Source organism: Lissotriton vulgaris, chromosome 3_1 (genome assembly GCF_964263255.1).
Source record: "Lissotriton vulgaris chromosome 3_1, aLisVul1.2, whole genome shotgun sequence".
In the NCBI taxonomy this organism is placed as follows: Eukaryota; Metazoa; Chordata; class Amphibia; order Caudata; family Salamandridae; genus Lissotriton; species Lissotriton vulgaris.
In genome coordinates this window covers 1,485,536,963-1,485,561,668 of record NC_141689.1, presented here as the reverse complement: position 1 = coordinate 1,485,561,668, position 24,706 = coordinate 1,485,536,963, and the positions used below count along the sequence as shown (strand labels likewise).

General features: G+C 44.3%; 3 protein-coding genes across 5 annotated transcripts in view; 1 reads left to right on the top strand and 2 right to left on the bottom strand.

The window, feature by feature from the left end:
* The window catches only part of UNC5C (unc-5 netrin receptor C), a 458,529-nt gene that overhangs the window by 323,142 nt on the left and 110,681 nt on the right, over positions 1 to 24,706 (top strand). The window lies entirely within an intron of this gene.
* On the bottom strand, positions 3,053 to 8,925 carry LOC147728058 (uncharacterized). Its single transcript, XM_086962766.1, has 2 exons — positions 5,540 to 8,925; positions 3,053 to 3,794 (listed from the first exon to the last, which is right to left on the bottom strand). Exons 1-2 carry the CDS (start codon positions 8,923 to 8,925, stop codon positions 3,053 to 3,055), a joined length of 4,128 nt encoding a protein of 1,375 aa, XP_086818892.1.
* LOC147728057 (uncharacterized) lies at positions 9,156 to 12,705 on the bottom strand. Its single transcript, XM_086961952.1, has 3 exons — positions 11,523 to 12,705; positions 11,241 to 11,381; positions 9,156 to 11,051 (listed from the first exon to the last, which is right to left on the bottom strand). Exons 1-3 carry the CDS (start codon positions 11,650 to 11,652, stop codon positions 9,268 to 9,270), a joined length of 2,055 nt encoding a protein of 684 aa, XP_086818078.1. The 5' UTR covers positions 11,653 to 12,705; the 3' UTR covers positions 9,156 to 9,267.

Sequence of the window (24,706 nt, the reverse complement as noted above, 5' to 3'; positions counted from 1 at the left end):
TTTCAAGCATTATCGAAGCCATCAACAAATCCATAGCCAGTATAGAACCACATCCGAATATTCATCTGGTGTTAGATAATGTGAGAAGGAAGGTATTTCTTAAATCCATAAATCGAAACACTCTATTTAACTGCTCAGGTAAATTAAGAAGGATTTTAGGGACAGTACAACATGTGAAAAGCCCCGTGGAACAAGATCACACGTGCCCCGATATTAATGGGGGGTTCTACACGCTCTACGTGTACAGCGATATTGTGGAGTCTCAGAGGATAGGTGATAGTTACTCGCCGTTGTTAAGGTGGGTGCATGTACAGGGTGATAATAATACCATGGTCAACATACAATTTAACAAACCTGACTACGTCGCAGTTTCTAAAAACCATTTTGACACTATTTCAATTATGATCTATGATGATCAGTCTGAGCCGGTGGCCTTTAAATACGGGAAAGTTATTGTCAAGCTTCATTTAAGGCCTAGACACGACAGAGGGTATTAAGCAGCCATCATGGTGGTTATGAAAACGTACGGAGATCCGTCTATGTACAGAGACTATTACAGAAGTCAAGCCGGTTATGGAGGACCACCGTACTTTCAAGGTTCACCTGTTATGTACGGGGCTGGATTAGGAGGATTCTTTAGGAGTCTGTTTAGAAGAGCTATGCCTTTCCTGAGAAGAGGCTATGAAATTGCAAAGCCTCATGTGAAGGCGGCTGCCACGAACATTGCGCAGGAGGTAGTGGGGTCTGTTACATCGGCAGTTGCAGAACGCATGAACAAGCAACCTCAAGAAGGAGCTGGTTTGATGTATAAACCACGAGCGAGTGTCAAAAGGAAACGGCGTGTTTCCAGACGCAGGGGCCCCCCAGCCCCCTATAAAAAAAGGAGGACAGCTTCAAAACGCCCTCAGAAAAGAAGAGCTCCAAGACGGAAGAGAGCTGCGAAGAAGCGAACCGGCTCTAAAGTAAATATTTTTTAAAGCCTTGTACACACAGCCATGGCCTTCGTACATTGTGGATCTGGAGAGTGCGCCAAATCAGAGTTGGACTTGTTTAGTCTAAAACCCACGCAGACCAGCATCGAAAACAGCTTCTTCATGGAAGTGTCACCTTTAGCAGCATTGACACCGCTGGCACCTATAGAGTTTTATGTGTCAGGGGCCACGGATATGTATTTGGATCTCAACAACACTCTGCTGCATCTTATGTGTAAAATCGTAAAAGCGGATGGGTCCGACATTGACGATGACGCTAAAGTGGCACCAATCGCTTACCCTCTAGCTACCATGTTTAATCAAGTGGACATCACCCTGGGCGACCGACTCATCACCCAGAACGATAACATGTACGCCTACAGAGCCTACATTGAGAGCATTCTAAATTACAGTAGCGACGCCCTTGACACACAACTTTCAGCTGGTCTCTTTCACAGGGATACACACGGGCATTTTGAAATCACAGCTCTGGATGGTGATAATAAGGGCTTTATAAAAAGAGCGGGGCATGCTGCAGCCAGCCGTACCTTTGACCTCCTGGGGCGCATACATTCGGACCTCTTCTTCCAAGATAAACTGCTCATCAACGGAATTGATCTTAAAGTCAAGCTCAATCGTAACAAGGACTCATTCTGCCTCATCAACGGGGATGCAGAACAGTACAAGTTGAACATACTGTCTGCGAGCCTGTTTGTAAAGAGAGTGAAAGTGTCCCCGAGCGTCAGGTTAGCACACGCCGAAGCTTTGCAAATATCCAACGCCAAGTATGCTGTGGAAAGAGTAGCTCTGAAGGTATTCAGCATCCCTGCAGGTACCCGCTTAACACAACAGCAGAATTTATTTCTTGGACAACTACCAAAGCTCATCATCATAGGGTTTGTGGACAACACAGCTTTTAGTGGCACCTATGCCTCAAACCCCTTCAATTTTAAACACTACAACATCAACTACGCGGCGCTGGTCCATGAGGGCAATGTGATTCCTGCAAAACCCTACACCCCCAGTTTTGCAGCCGGTCATTACATCAGGGAATATCAAGGACTGGTTTCGATAACAGGAAAGCATCAAAGGGACTGCGGTGTAGCGGTGTCAAGAGAAGGCTATGGCCGTGGATACACGCTGTTCGCATTCGACCTGACACCTGACATGGAAGATGGTGATCACTACAACCTGGTCAAAAATGGGAATCTAAAAGCTGAAATACGATTCGCAGATCCACTGGTGGCTAATGTGAACATGGTCGTATTCTCTGTATTCGACAGCATCATTCAGATCAACCACGCAAGGCAGATTTTGTTTGACTATCTTTAAAAACATTTGTGAAATGGATACTGTGCAGATACGTGACTTCTTAAGCAGACATAAATACGCTAGGAAATACTTTTTGGGTGTTTTCCCTAGCGACGGTTTACCAGCCGAAATAGGGGCAGAAAGACCATGCACCCTAGTCTTTAACACAGACCCGCATGACCAGGCTGGGACACATTGGGCAGCAATGTTTATAGATGTTGACAAGGTTACGGTGTTTGACAGTACCGCAGAGTTCCCTGAGCACAGACTCTATACAACTCCTATATTCAAATTTGTGAAAAAAGCTGCAGCTGTGGTGGAGTATAACAAACTAAGGGTTCAGGATTCCATGGCTATCACATGCGGGGAACACTGTATTTATTTTATCAGTAAAATGTCACAGGGTCTTTCATTTAGAAATTTCTTAAATCTATATCCGGGGGATCTTGTTAACAATGATATTATAGTTGCGAAATATGTAAAAGAAAACACCAGGGTATCGGTCAGACCTGTGAAAACAGAATATGTACCTTGTCAAAACTGTAAGGGTTTATAACAGTTGTATGCTTAATGTTGAACGTATAAAATAAAAGACATTATATTTTTTTTAAAACATGTATTCAGACTTGTTATTTCAATATACATGCACCATAAAATGTTTTTTTGAAAGATGACTGAGACGGTTTGTAAAGTTATAACAAGGTGTTTATTACAAATATTTAGTTGACAAAACTTTATTGAAGAAACATAGGAATAAAAATCACACACAATTAATCATAAATCCATGCGAAGGGTGATTTAGGAGCTGTCTTTTTTTTTCGAGCTGGCACCGACGGTGCAGGAGTAGCCCATTTAGGGGATAGCCTTCGGACTTCAGAACCTGTAGGCGATGGCAGTAGGGGACTCTTCAAATTGTCTAGCAGTCTGCGGTGTTCATTATTACCAACGATCGTGGAGGGTATATTGAGTTCAGCAGCGGCCTGCAGAAACTGCTCCCAGCCTCGCGGTGCATTTTGAGGTGTCAGGATTTTGGGGTGTGTGAGACCTTTCACTAGATCGTACATATGCGACCCTGCAACAGGTTGGCCCTTGTAGAGAAACTCACCTAGCTCATTCCAAGAGACAAGGTCTTTAGAAGCGGCTAGTTTACTCATCAACATCTGCGCAGCCCCTCTGTGCCTTTGACCTATATTTTTTAGGAGGTCTCCAACAAAGGTATCTGAGGCTGTCGCATCATCGGGAGGCGGTTGTAGGGGCTGAGGGTCGGGGGCCTGAGCAGCTGGTTGTTCAGAGTCTGGGGTATATAGAGTCAACTTGTTCTTCTCGGTATTCCACTGGGTGTAGTAATTTAAGAATTTTTTGAGAGTGTTGTTGTAAAGGTTAGCCTTGTCGTAGGGGTTTAGATCAGTCCTGCTCAAAATGTCTTTAATTTCAGCATCCAGGCGTAAAGTCTCATTTCTACGGATATCCCATGCGTTGTCCGTGGTGGACCCCAGCTGCTCCATTTGCTGCCTAGGAACCAGATACATTTTTGTGGCATGCTCCATCACTGACCCGTAAGGAGGCTTGTAATTACAGGTATAGCTATCCCCAGCAAGTTACCTATAAAACCTCCAGACTGTTTCACCAGTTTCTTCTTTGTTATGAGTGAGGCCCTTTTATTACTGAGCTTCTTGATGAGCCCCTTCTTCTTCTTCAGAACCTGTAACTGACGCTTTGATATAGGGACGTTGCCTTTTAGGGTGTTTAGGGCTATTTCTGAAATGGCAGCCACTAAATCGTCAGAAGCGGTGCCCAGGATGGCCTTTCGGTGTTGGGGGCTGGCTGTAACAAGCATTTTCAGGAGAGCTAAATTGTGGCGTAGGTGTGTAGACATGGTCACCACTGAGCGTTATAAGGGCTGGTCTGTAAATGGTTCTAAAAGACATCACCGCTGCTTTTTATAGGGCCTGGTCTTGGGCTTTGGGGTGTAAACTACAGGTAGCTCTGTTGGAAAAATATCAGCCCTTAGTCTATAGTCTTCTAGAGTTTCATTTTTTAAGTCTACCAACAGGTACCCGTGGGGTTTTGCTGTAGCGTCGTTAAAGGCCTCCATGAAGAAGTGTGTGTTTCCAGGGTACATCTGTTTAGCTATGACAGCTATTTGCTGTTTGTCACGGGGGTTTTTAAATAAAACAAGGTATGAAGCGTTGAGAGCTATAGACCTACTGTTCTTGCCTTTGTAAAACAAATTCTGCACAATGTAGCAGATGCTTAGATTGCGATGATGTGAATATTGAGTAAAAGCTCTCTCTAACTCTGGATGATCACCACCTTCACGCATCAGATCATCAACAATTATCATATTTACAAGGGTTGGTGGTAGTAGCTCATCATCGTTGAGGTTATCCGGTATACCCTCTATAAATTTGATATGGGGGAACCGACGGCCCAAGTCTGTATAAAGAGGCTGCCAGCATGAATAAAGCCATACAATGTTGTTAGGGATTTGTGATAAAGCAGAGGCGGCATTTTCTAAGAGCTTTTTTATAAAATAGCTTTTACCACAGTTTGAGGGTCCTGCTAGCACGCAGGAGAACGGATGCTGCAACCTGGTGTCCATACTGTGGCGGCTGTCTCTCTAATGGACCTAATAACCATAAGGCAGTGTTTTATAGTCGGTGGTTAGGACCCTTTTATCAAAAACAACTCGCAATGTTTTATGTAGAGGCTGGGTTGTGATTTCCCACTTCTTTTTAGATCTGACTATGCAGGGCTGGTTCACAACTATGGTTTTAGCATTCTCAGAATCGTCTGCTGTAGCGTATTCGTGTACCAGATTCTTCAGACTATCAAAATTGATTTTTACAGTGTTGCTGACATTTAAGGTTATCCCTTTGACCTTCATACACACCTTGTTCTTGTTGGTCCGGTAACTGTATGTCTTAGGCCCTGAGGATGTATATTCTTTTATATACTCATCCTTATCTAGCTCACTGGTTAGATTACCCAGATAATCTCCTAGAGGAGGGTCTTCATCCCCCGGTTTGCTCAGAAAAATCACAGAATCTGTATCGTGATACAAGCAGCGATCCTGGAGCTTATCCATAACCCCGTAAAGCTCTAGACGAGCGTGGGCTGTCGTGAAGCAGGCTATGAAAATGTTTATGTTGTTACTCGATGTGGGGTACTCTTGGGCGTATTTCCAACACAAAGCTGCGGTATCGTCATCGATAAACTCGCAGCTGGACACCTCGTAGCAGGGGGCAAACAGGTACTTGAACAGTTCATCAGGGTCTGATATTAAAGTGGTATTTGAAAGGTTTGTGCGCTGTGCAAATTTTCCCCATAAGGAGTTGAGACAGAGTTTGGCTAACTGTCGGCGTGCAGGATTGACCTCTATCAGATGGGGGCGTAAACTGATACCCTCGTGAACGTAGTAGTCATCGATGTATTTCTGTTTTGCATCCTGACTAGTACACCATTCAGGATACCCTGAGGCCTCCTGTTTGTCTCTGAGAAACAAATTAATGTAGGGGGCAAAGAGTTGTGTTGTAGTGCTCTTAAAATGCCACACTTCGTGTACTCTACCGATCCTGTACCCTTTCTCTAAGGCAGCTTGTACCTCGATGCTACACCAGGTCCCTGTGAGCATCCTTTGTTCATCGGTGTGTCTGCAGCCATCAATCTCTTTAAGCATCGCACATGTTCGACATAGGGGGAACATCAGCTTGCCATCGACTCTGCATGGTAACACTGGGAAGTAAAGCTGCTTAGGAGGATAGATTTCACATTTGATAAGCCCAAAGTATTCGGATAGGGGCTTGAAATCTCTATAGATGATGGTGGGGTGACCCGTTGGGTACAACTTCATCTTGTTCACAAAAGGGTACAGACTGGTGAAATCATAGTAGTGTATTTTCTCACCCTCACCAACGACCTTGTACAGTTGTATGGCATTTGTACGCCCCCCAAATAAGGCATCACGGGGCTCCAATGGTGTGGGTAAATGATGAGTCTTAAGAAAAGAGCAGAGGTCTGTGTCGGTTTTTAACATGTCTAACCACTCGTGCTCCCAAAGAACTCTCATAGCAAAGCCCTGGTTTTCAACATACTGGGCCTTTGTCAGAGTACGCCTGTATAAGTGTTCAAATTTGGCACCCAGCATTTTGTTATACTCGTGGGGTTTGTAACACTTGGGGCAGCCGTGGTAAAAACAGCCGTTGAATTCAAAGGCTGTCGGCACACCCTTAATTACAGAGTACCCGTCCAGGTAATAGGGGCCCAGGCGGTATTCACCACCCTGTAAGGCATGTTGAATTTGTATGTTTTCCTTCTCAGAGACGTGCATGAGCCACTGGATAGAGGGGGTTGAATAACGTTTCTGTTTACCGTTATAGAGGTCTGGCGGTACTAGAGCGATAGTTTCAGGCATTAAAAACATGTGTTTGTAGATGGACATACACATGGATGCCAGAGTGACGTTTTGAAATGGGTCTATGTATTCGACCGCTTGCTGTATTCCAGGGGTTTTGGGTGTCAAGGCCTTGACTTTTTTAGGCAAGGTCTTAGGTTTCAAGTCCTTGACTTCTTTAGTCATAGACACCACAACATCTCTGAAGAGGTTACAAGCTTGCCGAAGGATCATTACATCAGCCTGACAATAAGCTTTCAACTCTGTTTGAAAGTGAAACTCCTTTTCACGGTTTTCAGAGTACCACTGTAGAAAGCTCACTTTCTCATCAGGCATCATGTATTCAACCCCATAGCTGTCAGGAGGCGGCATGGGTCCCACATAATTTTGGTTAGCCCAGGTGTTAAAAAAGTGTGGGAAATAACCTTTACACCCTGGGAACCCAAAGGCCTTTGGCAGCTTGCTCAATTTCATGGGTAGGAAATTCAGGGTGTCTATGAAGCGTATTTTTAAAGAGCATACTGTCATCAGCATCAGTTTAGACCCCTGGGTTATGAGCTCCACTTGTATCTTTTCACGAATCATGTCTCGTAGAATAAAGAAGGAGTCATAGGCTTTCGAGTTGTGGGCGAGCATGGTATATCCTTGGAATTTGGCTTGAATGAAAGTGCTCAGGAAATCACCAACGCACGTTCGTCCCTCAAACTCCCAACTGTCGTCGGATGTTAGATGGTGTGCGTAAATGTAGTTAGGCTGGTGTACCCCTGTCTCTTGTGTGCACTCTATATCAAACACTATATAGTCTTCGGTCTTGGTCTGAGGTGGACCTTTAACCATATAACACTGATGGTTGGTGCCGGCCTCGTAAGACACATGGCAACGGGGGCATATCATACCTTTGCACTTGTGATCCGTTGCAACATACCGCCCACACTCGCTGCAGTCCTTTTTAGGGACACATTTGAAAGATTTCTCGTGTATGCTCAAGCAGTTTTGCGAGCGACAAAACAGCCTACACGTGCTGCACCTCACCTTCAGGGTAGCGTCTTCTATACAGCCAACCCTCTGACACATCTTACAACACATTTCACACTGGTGGTGTGTTTTATTGTTGTATATATGGTCACAGTGGGCGCACACATACTTGGCCCCCAGAAAACCTTTTAGGTTCAAGATGCCGTAAAAATGATTTTCCATGTGGAGGACATATACGGTCTTGTTTCTCACAGGTTCCCCGGTTGTAAAGTACTTCCAGGAACCGCTGTGATAGAGAACTTTCACCGTCACGGCGAAATAGTTCTCAAAAAGACCTATATCGCCAAAGCCGACCATTCGGTCAGGAGGTATTTTAAGATCCTCATGGGCTTCAACAGCTCTAGACATGATGACAGCGTCAGGGGTCTTGCGAGCCATCAGCAGACCCACGATGCTGGCCGCCAGACATGTATTGGCAGTGGCGTTGGTAAAATTGAGCAGCCACATCTGTTTCTTACCAATTATTTTACTGTATAGTACGCTCTTTAAGGGTCTGGAAACACCCCCCTCACGCCCCCGTACAATGAGGGCTATGACTCTAAAAGTGCCATAGGCGACTAGTTCCGCCTTACTCTGTAAAAGCCTTTGGAGGTTTTCTAAAAATTGCACAGCGTCAAAAACATCTCGGGTCTTACGCCTGGTGAACAACGGCGTGTCAAAACCCTGCCCCTGGAAGCGGAGTTGGAAAAAGTCATTAGGCCCCACATCGTGTAACAACCTTTCTATGAGCTCCTGCACAGCCTGATGTATAGCCAGAACACCATGAGTGGTTGATGTTATTTGGTGTAGGTTAACAAATCTAAACTCCTCATAGTGTTCTACGGCCCTAAACCTCTCTACATTGCGAGTGTAACTTCTAACACTCTCTAAAAACAAGGGCTCTGGGCCCTCATCAGTAGGAGTGTGATTTGTGGAGGTGTTCTCTGTTGTGTCATTTTGGGAGGTCATGGTGGGACCTGTCTCAGGGGTTCTTGTAAGCCTGCGGGTAGCGCAGATTCTCGCCTTCTTCAGCTTATTTATTAAAAGCCGGCGTTGCTTTGTACTATTAAGCCACTTTTGTTTTTTTTTACGGGCCCAGGCTTTTCGAGATACCATGCCCCAGCCTATCTGAACAGGTAGGTCGCTGTCGTTGGTTGTCTTGTTCATGGAGGCCTCCGCTACAGTTCCACCCCAAGGTCCTTCTGAATGTTGGGGTGCTTGGAGTTTTAAAGCCATCCCCCCGACCCCCTTCAAATGACCGACCCTAGGTATGTTAGACCCTGCCCCTATGTATTGTCGGCGGTGAAGTGTTGGATTATATGCTTCAGGCTTTGATCTTGAAGCTGTGGTACCATGCTTGAAGGGTTCTAGGAAAACAGGTGTATCTTGTTTGGAGGGGTCTATGGAAACAGCGGTGTCTTGTTTGAGGGCTTGTGGGGCCCCCGATGGTCGTTGCCTGAGTAGTTTTAAGAACCGTACAGCCTTTGTCACTAATCTCTGGACCTTACGGTTATATTTTGGGGTCCTCTTAGGAGTAACAATGGCTGTGGGGGTCTTTAGGGGCTGGTACTGACATAGTCATGAGTGTGTACCGTGTATATCGGCCACAGCCGCCTGACACATCTGTATGATCTCTTTTTTACACACCCCAACCCGTGCCACGACCAGATGTTGGGCCTCCCTCTTGTTCCTGAGATTGGAAAACCCCATATCCATTCTTATGATTGCACGGTTCGCCTGTCGCTTTAATTTGCGAACAGCCATCTGGATCTCTTTTACATGTGTCTTCAATGCCTCTTCAGTGTTTACAGACCCATCTTGTTCCTGCTTCGGGGGGAACACCTTGCGAGGTCTTATAAATGGTGACAATGCCTCAGGCACATCTATACTGCCACCAGCTATGGCGGTACTGGACACAGGTCTGTACACGGGCATGTCCCAGGGGATGGACATGGACCTGTACACAGGGGTGGCAACGGTACTGGCCTCAGGGTTGGACACTGTACTGTACAAAGGGTTGGCAGCGGTGTTGGTCTCAGGGTTGGCCACTGTACTGTACAAGGGGTTGGCAGCGGTGTTGGCCTCAGGGTTGGACACTGTACTGTACATGGGGTTGGTAGCGGTGTTGGCCTCAGGGTTGGACACGGTACTGGCCCCGGGACTGGCCACGGGACTGTACACGGGATTGGCAGCGGGGATGGCCACGGGACTGGCCACTGGACTGGACACGGGACTGTACATGGGATTGTCAGCTGGACTGTCCAAGGGCCTGTACGCGGGGCTGGCATCGGGGCTGGACACAGGGCTGTACATGTGGATGACCGTGGGACTGGTAGGGTCGTATGCTCCTGGAGGGGTCCTCGGGGACAAAGGGTCTGAGGATTGTGAGGAGTTGTCATTGTAATCCTGGGGCCTAGCTGAAATGTATGTGTTAGGGTGTGGTGCATGGTTACCTGTGTTCTGTAAGCCATCTGTGTTCAAAGACCTCTGGTACACCGCTTCTGGGGTTCTACCAATGTTGTATACCATCCCCCTCAACTCCTCAAGAGCGTGGCTATTCATGCTAGAAGGACTTTCTAGGGGTTGCGCATTACCACCTGTTGATACCCTAGGCTGGGCCTGAACACTTACAACAGGCTTTGGGGTTTGCTCAGGGGCGTGCACCTCTACATGCACAGTTATTTTATTAGCCACTGTCTGGGGTTTCAGGACGCTTGGTGGATCCTGGCTTGTATTAGGGTTGCTGAGGGACTCTGGTAACGGGAACTTAGGGACCCCCGGTTTTAGCTTCAGATGTTTTCTTGAGAGGCGCGATGTTTTAGGGGTTTGTGGCGGCGCCGCCTCTTCTACAACCACCGGTACAACTACCACCTCCTTGGGGCTCAAGGTTGTATAGGCCTCATTCAAGGGCTTAGCATCCTTTTTTATAGATAAATCTAAGGGGTTAGCTTGGGGCTCAGGGGTGCTAGGGCTTTTCTTCTCAGGGCTTAAGAGCTTTGCAAGGCCCTCGTGGAGCACCGCCGTTGTCTTCTTCTGGTTTAAGGGCTCTGTTTGGGTGTCTGTGAACACCTTACAGACCTTCACCCTTTTTAAAGGGCTGGGGAGGTTCTCTGAGTCCCCCTGATTCTTCTTAAGGGAGGCAGGGTTTGTAAGCATACCGCCAGTGTTGGCCCCTCCCCTGTGCAGAATAGATTGTTGTAGATGGTTGTTGAGCGTGTTGCTTGGTGTGTAGCACGTGGATAGTTTTTCCTGGCGTACACGCCTACTCACGACTTTTGCGCCGCTTCTGTTGTTCTGGACGGATGTTATGTCCGTTAAGGGCGGCGCCGACCTCTCTTCAGCAGCATGTTTCTGAGCCGCTTCTAAAATATAAACAGAAAAAAATATATATATATTAGAGTAAGCATAAAAACAACACGTACAATCAACACCATCCTAAGTTCTACACAGGCACCTTTTTTATATAGGCCTTCCTACAACCAGCTGTACCCTTCTGCTTGAGAGTCTGTAACGCCTCTAGTACTTCTCACACCCTTTTATAAAAAACACACCTGAAAGAGGTCTTTTTACAGCTCTTTTCTTTGACAGAGGTCCCACTTTAGAAGTTGAAGCTTTCCTCTTCAAAGGAATTTCTTTTGAACATTGCGCCGCCTCATGGACCTCAGCACCGCCCTGGCATAACATAGGGACACCTGTAAAGAAAAAAATAATACCCAACATTAGTCATCTTTCTGAGGATTACCTCTATAGACCCTCAGGGTCAGGACGCTGTCCTACTCCGCCAACTCCCTAGCGCCTTAGACAGTTTAAATAACAACGGCATTTTTAATTACCTGTAGGAACTGTAGTGTTTTGCACCTTGTTCATAGCGTCTTGAGCCGCGAGGAACAACATAAGATCGTCATAAGCTTCTTGTAGGTCGGTGTCATTAGCTGTAAAAGCATACAGACATGAGCCCCACATTAGAAAAGAAAAAAAGAGAACTTGTGCGTTGCTGGTGTACAAAACTACGTAGAACTACACAACTCTAAATATATATACCTGGCTGCGGGGCTGACAAGTGACCATCGCTGCTAGTTATTACAGCTGTGTCCACCGCAGGGGGTACATTGGTGACGGTTGCATTTGTAGGGTCTTGCATCTGTATTAAATATTAAATAAAAGAACAGGATTTAAAGCACCTTTCATAAATAAAAGTATCACAACTTCAATCAATTCATGTATACATTTTAAAAAACTATTAAGAGGGGTGCAACAACAGACATTTTTTTTTAAAAAAGCGTTGTATGTGCTGCGCTAAAACATATGTTAAAAACAACCTGCGCCATATCCTTTGCTTCTGGGGTAAACCACTTTAGGTACACATAGTCCTTCTGACCTACAAAAACTGCCCCTAGGTTCATGGTACTCTTTGGTAACACGTACATGCCCCTTTTCTCTTGTAACACCTTGGTTGCGACCTCTCACTTTTTTGTGTGCTTTTGATAGTTGTGCCAGTGCCACAATTGCCTACATAACGCTTATTCTTGTGCTTGAGTGTCTACCCTATATTGCAGGATTATACCTCTAATTGTACTTTGTTTTCTCTTGTAACCTACACACTTGTCACTTTATTTATTACTCATGTAGCTTAACGCTTGCTTTTGTAACCGTCATACATGTCACTTTTTTCCTCCTGTAATACCCCACTTGCTAACACATGTATTTTGTTTGCACACAATTGAAATTTTTTTGGCCATGTAACTTAAAGCCTGCTCTTGTAATTTGCGCTATATTGGCAGTTTTTTTTGTTTGGCATCTTTTATGTAACACCTGTAATTCTTAGTCCTTATCTTTTGCAACTGGTGCTTATGTAAAGCGCTCTGACACTTAAGGGTGAAATTCGCGCTACATTTACATTTTTTTTCTGTTTGGCATCTTTTATGTAATACCTGTAATCCTAAATCCCTATGTTTTGCAACTGGTTCTTATGTACAGCGCTGTAACACTATCGTGTTCGCGCTTTCTCTCAATAAAATGTTTAAACAAAAAAAAAAAAAAAAAAAAACACACACACTGGGCCTGCAGGGGCTTGATCCGCCCCTACAGTGATGCACTGCTGACATCACTGAAGGGGCGGACCATGCCCCTGCAGGCCCGGTGAAGCGTCCGCCCTCCCTGCTACAGCTGCTCTGTTGGATCCACGTGGGGACCGTGGGAAAATGCCCTCCCAAGACCCTCACAGCCACCGGAGCCCTACACCCCAGCACCCTCGAGCCGCGCCTTGTGAAAGCGGACTCGAGGGGCATTTACAAAAAAAAAGCGGGACAACTCGGCACTCGGGCTCCGGCGCCCCTGGAGAGACACACGGAGCCCGCCCTCAGAGCCCCCCCCGAGCAGCGCCAGCCTCAAGCGGGCTCAGGGGGGATTAATTTTAAAAATAAAACTAGGGACCGAGGCAACCCCCCAAGGACACCGGAGCCCTACACCCCCGCACCCTCGAGCCGCGCCTTGGGAAAGCGGACTCGAGGGGCATTTACAAATAAAGCGGGACAACTCGGCACTCGGGCTCCGGCGCCCCTGGAGAGACACACGGAGCCCGCCCTCAGAGCCCCACCGAGCAGCGCCAGCCTCAAGCGGGCTCAGGGGGGATTAATTTTAAAAAACGATGGATCGAGGCAGCATTCGGGACCCCGGAGCCCCCACCAGACACCCAGAACACGGTCCCACAACACCCCGAGCAGCGCCATCATCAAGCGGGCTCGGGGGGATTAATATTAAACACAAAAAAAAAAAAAGCGGCAATCGGGGCACTGAGCCCCCAGGGACACCCTGACCCTAACCCTCGACAGCGCCCCGGAGAAGCGGACTCGGGGCGATTTTTAAACAAAAAAAAAGCGGCAAGCGGGGCCCCAGAGCCCTGAAGACCCCTCACAGACCTCCCGTGGCACCCCCGAGCAGCGCCAGCCTCAAGAGGGCTCATGGGGGCTTATTTTTAAAAAGCGGCACAAGGGCACCGGAGCCCCCCAGGGACGCCCAGAGACCTCCCCACCCAGAACCCCAGTGCATCTCCAGAGGATTTTTTAAAACGATGCACTCAAGGACCCTGAACATCCTGGACCCCTCCAGCTCACCCCCTTATAGGCTCTCCTACACAGATACAGCCCCATACTTCTGATCCTCGAAAAGCCCCAAAACAGCAACTTGGTGAGTACAATAATGCATTTTATTTATTTGTATATGTATGCCATGTATTTTATTTAAAGAACCTCTGGCACCCCTGAAACAGTAGTAGCCTCTAACATTTTATTGACATTAAATGTACAGCAGCCTGGTAAAAAAATGTTTCTATGCTCTGTAAAATATACGTTTCCCCTCTACATGTACCCTCCTAAGGCCTATAACATTATGACCCCTTAAATACAAACCCTGCAAACTCTAACTTATGCCACCACCCTTATTAACATTAAATACACACACACACACACACACACACACACACACACACACACACACACACACACATAGCTTTAAACTCAATGCATCAGCAAAGCCTTTATTCACTTTAAGCACATTTACATTACAATTCACATCTTGTAAAAAAACTTCTTTGTCACCATTATTCACATTAAACACAGCACATAGACTTAAAGAGTAACAGTTTACAAGCCACACTACATAGTACTATTTTTTTAAAAGTACAACTTTTTTATTTATTTTTTTAAACTACATGTACACCCTAATACAACATTACACCATCCATTATTTACCTTCTTTACATGTTGGCAGGCTGCGTCAATCTGGGAGAAGTTGCTCTGGTCCATTTCTTGCCTTAGGATCCAAGCGTTGGCTCTGTGCCTTCAAAACAATCCAGGCCAGTCACTCCCCAAGGTTTTGTAGGGCTTGATGGTGTAGAAATCCACAAAGGTTTTTTGACTTGGTTGCTGGTGCAGGAGTCCTCCAGGTACAGCAGAACAATCCACGCCAGTCACTCCTCAAAGGGGGGTTTTTGAATGGGTGTTTGGCAGTGTTCCTTGAGGGGCCTTTTATACCTGTCCAAGCATGCTAATTAGAAGCCCCCCACACCCTTTATGACTTTAGGGGGTTAGAACAATGCCCTGATGGCCTTTGGTTGGGATCCTTTTTTTCTATCCTTGTTACTCAAACTCAAGGCCTATCCTGGGAAGAGTGGGGTTAGACAATGGGGGCCGGCGCAAAACTCTTCACACCTACGTCACACATTCTCCTGGGAAGTAGGGAGCCCGGGAACAGGATCTACCTTGGGACTCACATATTAAATTTCCTGCCAGCCATGTCAAGTTGGAACTAACCTGTCAAATTTGGGACCAGGGGCTTTGTGATGTGTGGGGCTATCCTGGGAAGAGTAGGGTTAGACAATGGGGGCCGGCGCAAAACTCTTCACACCTACGTGACACATTCTCCTGGGAAGTAGGGAGCCCGGGAACAGGATCTACCTTGGGACTCACATGAATTTCCTGCCAGCCATGTCAAGTTGGAACTAACCTGTCAAATTTGGGACCAGTGGCTTTGTGATGTGTGGGCCTATCCTGGGAAGAGTGGGGTTAGACAATGGGAAGCTTTGCTCTACTCTCTTTTTTCTTATCTCAAAATCTCAGGGCTGGCTGGGGGTTTATTATTTTATAAGGGGTTTGTAGTAACTTATTTTTTTTTAGAGAGAATTACCATTGGTAGGTTTCTGAGGCCCCTTTGCCACTTTGACACCTACATGACACATTCTTCTTCCCAGGCCCTGGGCTGGGGAACTCAGGACTGCCCCATCAGCTGTTCAAACAGCTGATGGGGCATTCTTCTTCCCAGGCCCTGGGCTGGGAACGCAGGACTGCCCCCACCAGCTGTTCAAACATCAGCTGGCTGCAAACCCCAGTTCTAAAAAAATGCACAGACATTTCCAGCCTACAACCATGTAGTTTTTTTCTATGCACTTTTAACATATACACAATTACCTCATGTTTTGCAGCAGAGCAAAGCTGTCAAATTTAAGACTAGAAGTTTAAGACCAGACTGCTTAAGGTCAGGGCTGATCAAACCCTGGTCTTAAACAGTCCTGGCTTTAAACTGTCAAAAATAAGGCCAGAAGTTTAAAACCAGACATGTCAAAAGCTGTCAAAATTGCGACCAGCAGTTTGCGACCAGCGCTGTCACTTTTGCGACCAGGATTTTTTGATGGAAGGTATCCCTTCTTACTACTCACGAGTCCACACTATGCAGCTCTGGGCAATAAGCTTGCTTAATCTCCACAACGGCCCCACCGCGGCTGGATGCCTGGCTTTCACCTTGGGGATGCCCAGTATGGGTTATCTCACAGGAAAAAGCCAGGACGGGTTCCCAATGCAAGCGCCGAGATGCCCAAGGGTAAGTCGAGCGCTATATAAGAACATACATACAAATACATACATGTGCTTGTGAATGTGTAGGACATGTTTTCTGTAGTGCCACTTGTATGTATTCATACATCTGAGCAGCATACTCTGTTAAAGGGGAGTGTAGGTTTGTGGGATGGGGCTTTTCATAGGACAGTGATGTAGCAGCAAGATTCATGCCAAAGTGTTGGGATACAGATCCAGTAGGTGCAGAGGCGTTGCATGTGATGCAGGATTTTTTGTAGCGTAAAGCGTCCTCTAATTGGCAGTGACCCATTCAATGGAAGTCAGTGTGAAGAAGATGGTCCAGCTAGGAATGTGGTTGCAGAGAATGGTCTGGATATGGAAAAGTGTATAATGCGATTTCAGTGAAAGTGAGTGGTCTGACAGGCAGGCCCGGACTGGCCATAGAGGGCACCGGGCAATCCTCCGGTACGCTGCACGGGTGGGGGCCGGTTTTGGGCCCTTGGGGCCGTTTTTGTTACTGGCCCGTTTTTGTAGCATAGCTGTAAAATCGACCCTGTACCAAAATTGGCCAAAAACCGGCCTCGGCACCTCCAACCCCCCCGAGTGTGGGGTGGGGGCGTCCGAGCACTTTGGTTCCCAGTCCGGCCCTGCTGACAGGCCAAATTCTAGTCTCCCATATGTGCCAGTTGGGTCTTGATAGCAGTGATTCAGTTTCAGGGCTGACTTTAGCCCTGTTGATGCCCAGTGCAACATTCTTTTTTTGCACCGTCCCCTCGCCCCCTCCCATGACCTCCTGCTTGGGTTTCCTCACTAGCACCAGGCAAAAGTGCCCCTCATCCCTCTTTGGCCCATCTCTCAAACACATTCAATTTTTTTTTAAGGAAGGTAAAGGCTGTCTTTATTTATCCACTCAGCTATTCACGTAAAACAAAGATCTGTTCTTTACAGCAGGAGTATTAACTCTCTGCTGACTTTATGGCGAGTCAAACTGCCGCTAGACAAAACTCAGATCTCACTCTAGCAGGAACATTAATCTCAAGAGTTATCTTGACATTTTTATTGCTGCCTGAAAGCTGGAAGCACAAGGAACTCTGCCTGGGGTGCTTTTAAATCAGAAGTTTATTGCAAAACACAGCGACCCCCCCTCCTTTCAGGTCAGCTCCCAGTGCGGCTGCACCGGTCACATCCCCCTAAAGCCGACCCGGTTCAGTTGGAAGATGGTGAGGGTGTGCAATGAGCTGACTAGGGGTGACTTTTGTGGTGAATCTTCTTTCTGTGGTGAGAAATGCCCTGACCAGAGACTGGTTGTGATGGGGATTGCCTGAATAAGATGGGGCAGAACAGGAATGGGCTAAATGGGAAAGGCGCTAGAGCACGTTTGGTCCCAGTATCAATTTATCCCTGGTCCAGCATAAATGTCACTGTGTCCTAGCCCATATGTGAAGTGCCCATTTCTCCTGAGATAAATATCTCCTGCTTGTTGTACTAGTGAATTCACTGTTCACGTGTTTTCCCGCCCCAATGTGTGTTTCTATTTCTAGACAGTACGTGTCTCATGCGTATCCTAATGCACGTGTGAGTGCGGTTGTCGGTGCCTGACCCGGGGTGGGGCATGGTAAGAAATGCACCTCACGCCTCATTCCATATGCACGTACACGTAACATTTTAGTTGTTGTTTGTAAGCTGTTGCTACAAACTAGGCGAACATTCTAGTCAGGTGGTCCAATGCCATGCACTCCTAAAACTGCATCCCGGACATGCAGTCCTCATAATCAGTGGCTTAGCAATTTCAGGTGATACCCCCTGCGGAAAATTTCATGTCACCCCCGGCTTGACAAAATGGCAAAAATATGTGTTTAAAACACATATTTTTTTACATTTTGTCTCCCCCCTCAGTGATGACACGTGGGGTGGCCCGCACCCACGGCACCCGCCTTCCTACGCCCCTGCGCATAATACTAAATTGCCAAATAAGTACTCTGGCTGAGAGATTCACTGGCTTCAAAGCATGCAGCTTCTTTTTCTGTAATTTTTTTTTTTATATATACTTTATATGAAAACTCACTTAACAACAAGACGTCCAAGGAAATGTTCGATTGAATTAGTCCGGCGTCAGTGCATTCCCCCAACCCCAAGTCTATTATTCAGTCCGCTACAGTAAGATCGCCGGGCGAATCAATGGGGGCTCTAATCAGGTTCCATATTCCAGCAGCGGTCGGCAGTCTGGCCCGCTATTGATTCCGGCAGGGAGAAAACCCGTGGCGCCCTCTCCCAGCCTTGTAATTACAGTGTTTTACACCCAGGGATGTCGGTTCTGCTCGCCGCGGCCTCCCCGCTGCAGCGCCCCTGTCACAGTTTATGCAGACTGATTCACTGGCTGGCACGCACTGCTTTTGAGAGAGTTCATCATTTTTCCAAAGCAGGAGGGAATGAATAGCCATAGCTTCAAGGGCTTCGGCAGCGAGGGGAGCCTGGGCTGAAGGCAAGGCAGCATAACGAGGCTTATAGTCGTGCTGGGCCTCCCAGTCAGAAGACAGGATAAGACTGCTGTGTGTGACGTCATCGCGGAAATGTCCTATGCACCTTTTACTCAAGGCCTAGTACTCTTTGGGAGAGTATACAAAGCAAACACAGGATCAATGCAAGGGTTTCCAGTTAAACACTTGCTGTGTACACGACTTGCATTTAGATTCATTCTATCATATGCAAATTTATTTTATATGGCTGGCCTGAAAAATGCAATAAATCTTGCGTTCCTGGATCCACCCTGAGGCCTCATTTATGAGAAATGACGCATCGCTGCGTGAAAGCAGCGGTGCGTCACTTCTCAGTGCGCACTCCTTGCGGCATACCTGATGCGTCATATTTAATGTATGGCGCATCATGTCGCAAGGAGTTACAGATACGTCCGTTATTTCTGACGTATCTGTAAGCGCAAAAGTGACGCATTGCTGGAGTGTGTCACAAAAGTGACGCAACTCCAGCAATGCGTCCTTTACCATGGGGCAAACCCCATGTGAAAGGGCCTGCGTCAGTCTTACGCCTGCTCTGAGGCAGGCGCAAGATTTTGACGCAACAGTGTCCTAGAAGTGACGCAGTGAAATCTCATAGATTTCACTGCGTCACTTCTACGAGGCTTTTTGTGGGGGACGCCCCCCCCTGCATGCATTATACCTGATGCAGGTATAATGTATAGCAGGGGTTTACAAAGTGACGCATCTCCTTAGATGCGTCACTTTGTAAATAGTGCGCAACAGGAGGCATGTTTTACGCCGCCGATGCGTCACAAAAAGTAACGCATCAGCAGTGCAAAACTGACGCAAGGCCTCATAAATGAGGCCCCTGGAGTTTTGATTGTTTCAAGTACACACAAGGTTGCCTGATCTGTCTGATTTCAGCAAAAGGTCAGTGGCAGCCGGTTTCATCAATGCTTCCTGAGTGAATCATGCTTATAGATGGGTTGTATATTGGTGTTCAACCTGTGACTTAAAATGACCCTCTGCAGGAACATGGCTGCCAAGTTCCCCAGGCCCAAACATCATGTATCCCGTTGCGCCAGTCCATTTTTTTTTCTTTTGAATTGTGGGACGTGTAGGCCCTCTTTTATAATGGAATAAACAAGACTACAAGTCCTAGAATTCAAAGAAAAAAACTAGACGGCAGCAGCACTTCACTCTAGGACCTGGGAAACTTGTCAGGGGCACAGCCTAGAGCAGACAGTTACACGCGTGTGCACACATACAGACATACACACGTTTTTATTTCAAGTATGTGCATTTTATTTTCATGTCTGGACATCTGAGGCTGTACTTTGGCATTTTTAATTAGCTGTACTTTGCTGTTCTGGGCATCTGATACTGATGCTTTGTATGAGAACTCGAGGTTTTTCATGCACTTTCGTGGTTGTGGCTTGGCAGTGGATTGTGTAACCCGGCCAATGGGGTTGTGCTTGTGTATTTCCATTGATGCTTAAAGATATGGCGGTTTTCCTTGGGAAACTGAGATGGTACTTGAGCATCTCAACTTTTTCTTGGGCCTATGCTATGGCGGTAGTGCCAGACGCTAGAGAAGGTATGGGGTATTTCAGGCTGTGCGTTGACACCGCGGGTTTTAGGTTATACCTCTTCGTCTGAGAGTCTGTCTGTCTGAGCATATCGAATTATTGCTCTCATGTAGAGCTGTACTGACTGTTACTGTATTCCAGTTGTTCTCTCATTTACTCTGATAAAGTAAATAAAAGGGATGGATAAGCCCTTTTATCAGGCGTGGCCGGCACAGGTAAGTGCCGTGGGGCAGCGGCAGGGCGGGTTGGGGGGGGGGGGGGGGGGGAGCCGAGAGACAACGGTATAGGTAAAATTAAATAAAAAATAAATAAGACCACTTACCTTGCGCTCACCGCATTGCCAACTCAGAGAGTTAAAGGTAAGTGGTTTTATTTATTTTTTAATTTAATTTGACCTATCCCCTCATCTGTCGACTCCCCCAGCCACCCCGCCTCACCGCTCTTACCTGGTCCGGCCGTGCCCGCCTTTTATTGGAAGTCACAAAAAGTTGGATTTAAATTGATGCTGGCAGCTGTACCATAAAGCTTGTTTAAATTCAAAGAGGGGGTGAACAACGCTGGCTTAGTGTGTATCATGTGCAGTCCTGGTGAGGGAGCTTGTACCAAGACAACTTTTGTGGACGTTAATGAGAAGATGTATTAAGATGAACCTGCCGTGCGTTCACGGTTGTTTATCTCTCTGAGTCTGCAGCTGACCCGCGGCCGCGCGCTTCAGGTCAATCAGGATGAAGGTATCCCAAGTCAGTCTCTTCACAAAGGTTCGCATTGTTCCAGAGCGAGGCTCCCACAACTGCTACTAATGATGTCAAAGGTCAGCTCGGATGTGATCCAGCCGAGAGATAATTTTATGTCAAGGCTGGAGGCTCCTGTTAGGTTGTCTTTCTTGCTGATTAATTACATAGCAGCCAGGATAACAATATAACAGAACATCCGTAAAAAAAAGAAAGAAAGTGCAGTACCCAGCACACCATGTTGCTTGACTAGTGATAGAGACAACACATGTGTTTAATCATGAGGTTATGTATAGTACCCTCAAAGTCCACCATTCCCTCTTTCTTGCTGATATCAGTCAGAAATGTTCACAGTATTCACTTAAACTTACTTACTGAGCTAGGTTGCCCAAATACCGCTTGTATTGTGAAATTTAATTGTGGATCTGGTTTCTCACACACCCATTAAAAATAAAAAATTAAAAGTATACAAGTAGCACTTTCTAACTCCAGTCACTAGATGGCGGGATAAATGCACAGTATGTGAATCTTGAAGAGTCTAGCTGCAAAACTACTGTTGCAGGTAAGTAAATTGTTTTTGCATCATTTTATGTTATGTTGATATTATCCTGGTGCTGAGCAGGCGTGAGTCCAGCCTTACCTAGGGTAGAAGCAGAACTATTAGTTAGGTCTTCAACTTCTTGGGAGTGGGTGAACTGGGGAGTAGGCTGTAATAGAATATGGCAGATCGTTCTAGGCTTTGGGAGTGATGTAGGAAAAAGCCTACATATAGATAAAAAGATTGTCAACATTGCTTAAGGAAAATAAAGTTTCCCTCTCCCCTCTTCAAATGTGTGATACGTCAGGGGAGGCATTGTTTGAGTCCTCCTTGCTTTACCATCCATTATTGCCAGATTGGGTAATAATTGCTCATATGTAAAAATATTCATGCCAAAATCAGATGTCCTCTGGACAAAATAAACAGGAAATAAATGAGGTCTGAGTGCCCACGACCTATAGTTGCAGAATAGATTTTAGCCTCTCTTGTTGCTTACTTTCTTCACCAACCATGAGAATAAAGTGAATAAGGGAACTGACAGCGCGTACTCGGCCTCTCACAATAAATTAGTACTCGGCCTCTCACAATAAATTACTGGCGAGTATTAGGCCTATTAAAAAAGGTGCAGTTGCAATTGATCTAGCGTAACTATCCAGGTTTATGCAACAGGTTATTTGGCTGGCTACACAGTCAAAATATCGAGTTGTAAATATCGACCTACACAAATATCGAGTTAGAAATACCAAAGGTAAAGAATATCGATGTCAAGAATATTGTGGAACAGAATATCGACCCTAAGGTAAGTAATATTGATTTTTTTTTTATATCGATGTAAGTAATATCGAAGTCAGTAATATCGATATCAAATATATCGATGTTAGTAATTTTGATGTTACTAATATTGATATTTGTACTATTGTTATGTATTTTAGTATATATTTAATATGTATGTGTTATATGTTTTTGTTAAGTATTTTACTTGTTTTAAGTTATATGTGAACTATTTTCATATATTTATAATGTTATTTTTAAGTCAGTTTTATGTTTTAGTACCGGAGCGGGTTGTGGGTTAATAGGGGAATAGGGTGGGAAGTAATTTAATTGTAATTAAGTAATGAATTATTTTTATTTATTGGTATTGATAACTTATGTATTTATAATTAATTATTAATTGGCAATTAATAATTTTAATTAGTAATTAATTGTTTTAATTGGTAATTAACATTAGTAATTGGTAATTATTTTTTTCAATTGGTAATTAATGTTTTTAATTGGTAGTTAATGTTTGTAATTGGTAGTTAATGTTTGTAAGTGGTAATTAATGTATTTGATGTGTAATTAATTTTTGTAATTGGTAATTAATTTATTTAATTGGTAATTAAATTATTTTTTATTGTAAAAATTATTTGAAAATAATTTGTAATTAATGTGTTATAAAAAGTATTTTTTGGCATACAAATAATATTATTGTTTAATGTTTTTTAATTGGTAATTAATTATTAATACTATTTGTTTTGTTTTTACATTATTTTATTGCTTAATATTTATTATTTGGTAACTATTAATTATTAATTGATATTTATTGTTAATTTAATTTTAATAATGTATTCAAATCTACTTTTTTCTTTAATATTAATGGGTATTTTTAAATTATGTTTAGGTATTTAAAATATTAAAACAATAATACATGTAAATATAAAAATTATTTCTAAGTATGTATTATTTAATTTGTATGGTATCCAATGCTTTCCCTACTTTTGCACTCTCTGGAGTTGGAATAGTAATTTTTACCCCTATGCTATCCAACGCTTTCCCTACAGTTTCACTCTCTGGAGTTGGAATAGTAATTTTTACCCCTATGCTATCCAACGCTTTCCCTACTGTTGCACTCTCTGGAGTGGGAATAGTAATTTTTACCCCTACGCTATCCAACGCTTTCCCTACTGTTTCACTCTCTGGAGTTGGAATAGTAATTTTTACCCCTACGCTATACAACGCTTTCCCTAATGTTTCACTCTCTGGAGTGGGAATAGTAATTTTTACCCCTACGCTATACAACACTTTCCCTACTGTTGCATTCTCTGGAGTTGGAATTGTAATTTTTACTCCTATGCTATCCAATGTTTTTTTACTGTTTCACTCTCTGGAGTGGGAATAGTAATTTTTATCTCTATGCTATACAATGTTTTCCCAAATTTTGCATTTTCTCTAGTGGGAATAGTAATTTTACATTTTACGCTATCCAATGTTTTTAATATTGTAGATTTTTTTGGACTTTAAATAGTAGTTTTATTTATTATTTAGAATGAATTTAGATAATGTATTATGTTATTATTTTAAAAATATTTAAAGTATATTAAATTTTTTTGATTTAATAAAAATTATTATTTACTTTTGTATGTAATTATTTTATTTTTGGAGATCTATTTGTAATTTTTAGTATTTTTAAATAATTTATAAGTAAATATAGTCATTATTAAAATGTATTATTAAGTAAATATATAATATATATTTTACATATGTGTTTAATTAATGTTATATTATTATATATCTATTATTTATTAATTTTAAACATTACTAAATATTTTATACAATGTTTATTTTATTTATAAGTATTATTTACTTTTTTTTACACATTATATTTTAACAGATATAAACGATATTTTTAATTACGATATTTTTAACATCGATATTTTTAACATCGATATTTTTGTACTTACCATGTTGTAGATAGGATGTCGATATTCTTGCCTTCGATATTCCAGCCTCGATGTTTCTGTAGGTCGATATTTTGTCTGTCGATATTCTGTCATAGATCCACTTACAGAGCTATCTGTCCTGGAGGAAGGACCCACCACAAAAGGACAGCTATTTTGTTAATAATTTTATCTAAAAATGTCCATATATAGCAATACTCTGAGCTCTGTAGAAAAAGCTTAGCTGTCTCTCACAAACGTTTTTGCGCAGCACAATTTTTCTCTGGCTGGCAAAATAGGGGCTGCTGGGCCACTTGAGCCAAACTGACTCACGGTCCCAATTATACAACATTTCTAATATATTATTATCTGGCTCCTATGTAATATATCAGCAAGAAAGACCGCATAATGCTTGCCTCTGTGTCTTTAATAACATTAGGATTTTCCAGCAGTAGCTCTTGGACAATCCACATCCACAAACATCTCCTCTTTCATCCACTCTCCAATTATGAACTGAGACAAGACACTTTGAGCAGGAGGAACACTCTCACAGTGAACTGTTTCCGAAACAAAAGACCCTGAAGCAATGTGCATTTCAAAGTTGGGGTCTCCTGTCTTAGTTGAGGGTCTTTCAACAGCCC

Excerpts from the sequence above, each read along its gene's own strand:
- LOC147728058 (XM_086962766.1), bottom strand. The coding sequence starts at position 8,925 with ATGGCTTTAAAACTCCAAGCACCCCAACATTCAGAAGGACCTTGGGGT. Across the intron at positions 3,795-5,539 it reads GACCCTGATGAACTGTTCAA|GCAGCAAATGGAGCAGCTGG; the intron begins GTACCTGTTTGC and ends TCTGGTTCCTAG.
- LOC147728057 (XM_086961952.1), bottom strand. The coding sequence starts at position 11,652 with ATGTGGGGCTCATGTCTGTATGCTTTTACAGCTAATGACACCGACCTA. Across the intron at positions 11,382-11,522 it reads AAACACTACAGTTCCTACAG|GTGTCCCTATGTTATGCCAG; the intron begins GTAATTAAAAAT and ends TTTTCTTTACAG. Across the intron at positions 11,052-11,240 it reads TGTAAAAAGACCTCTTTCAG|AAGCGGCTCAGAAACATGCT; the intron begins GTGTGTTTTTTA and ends TTTATATTTTAG.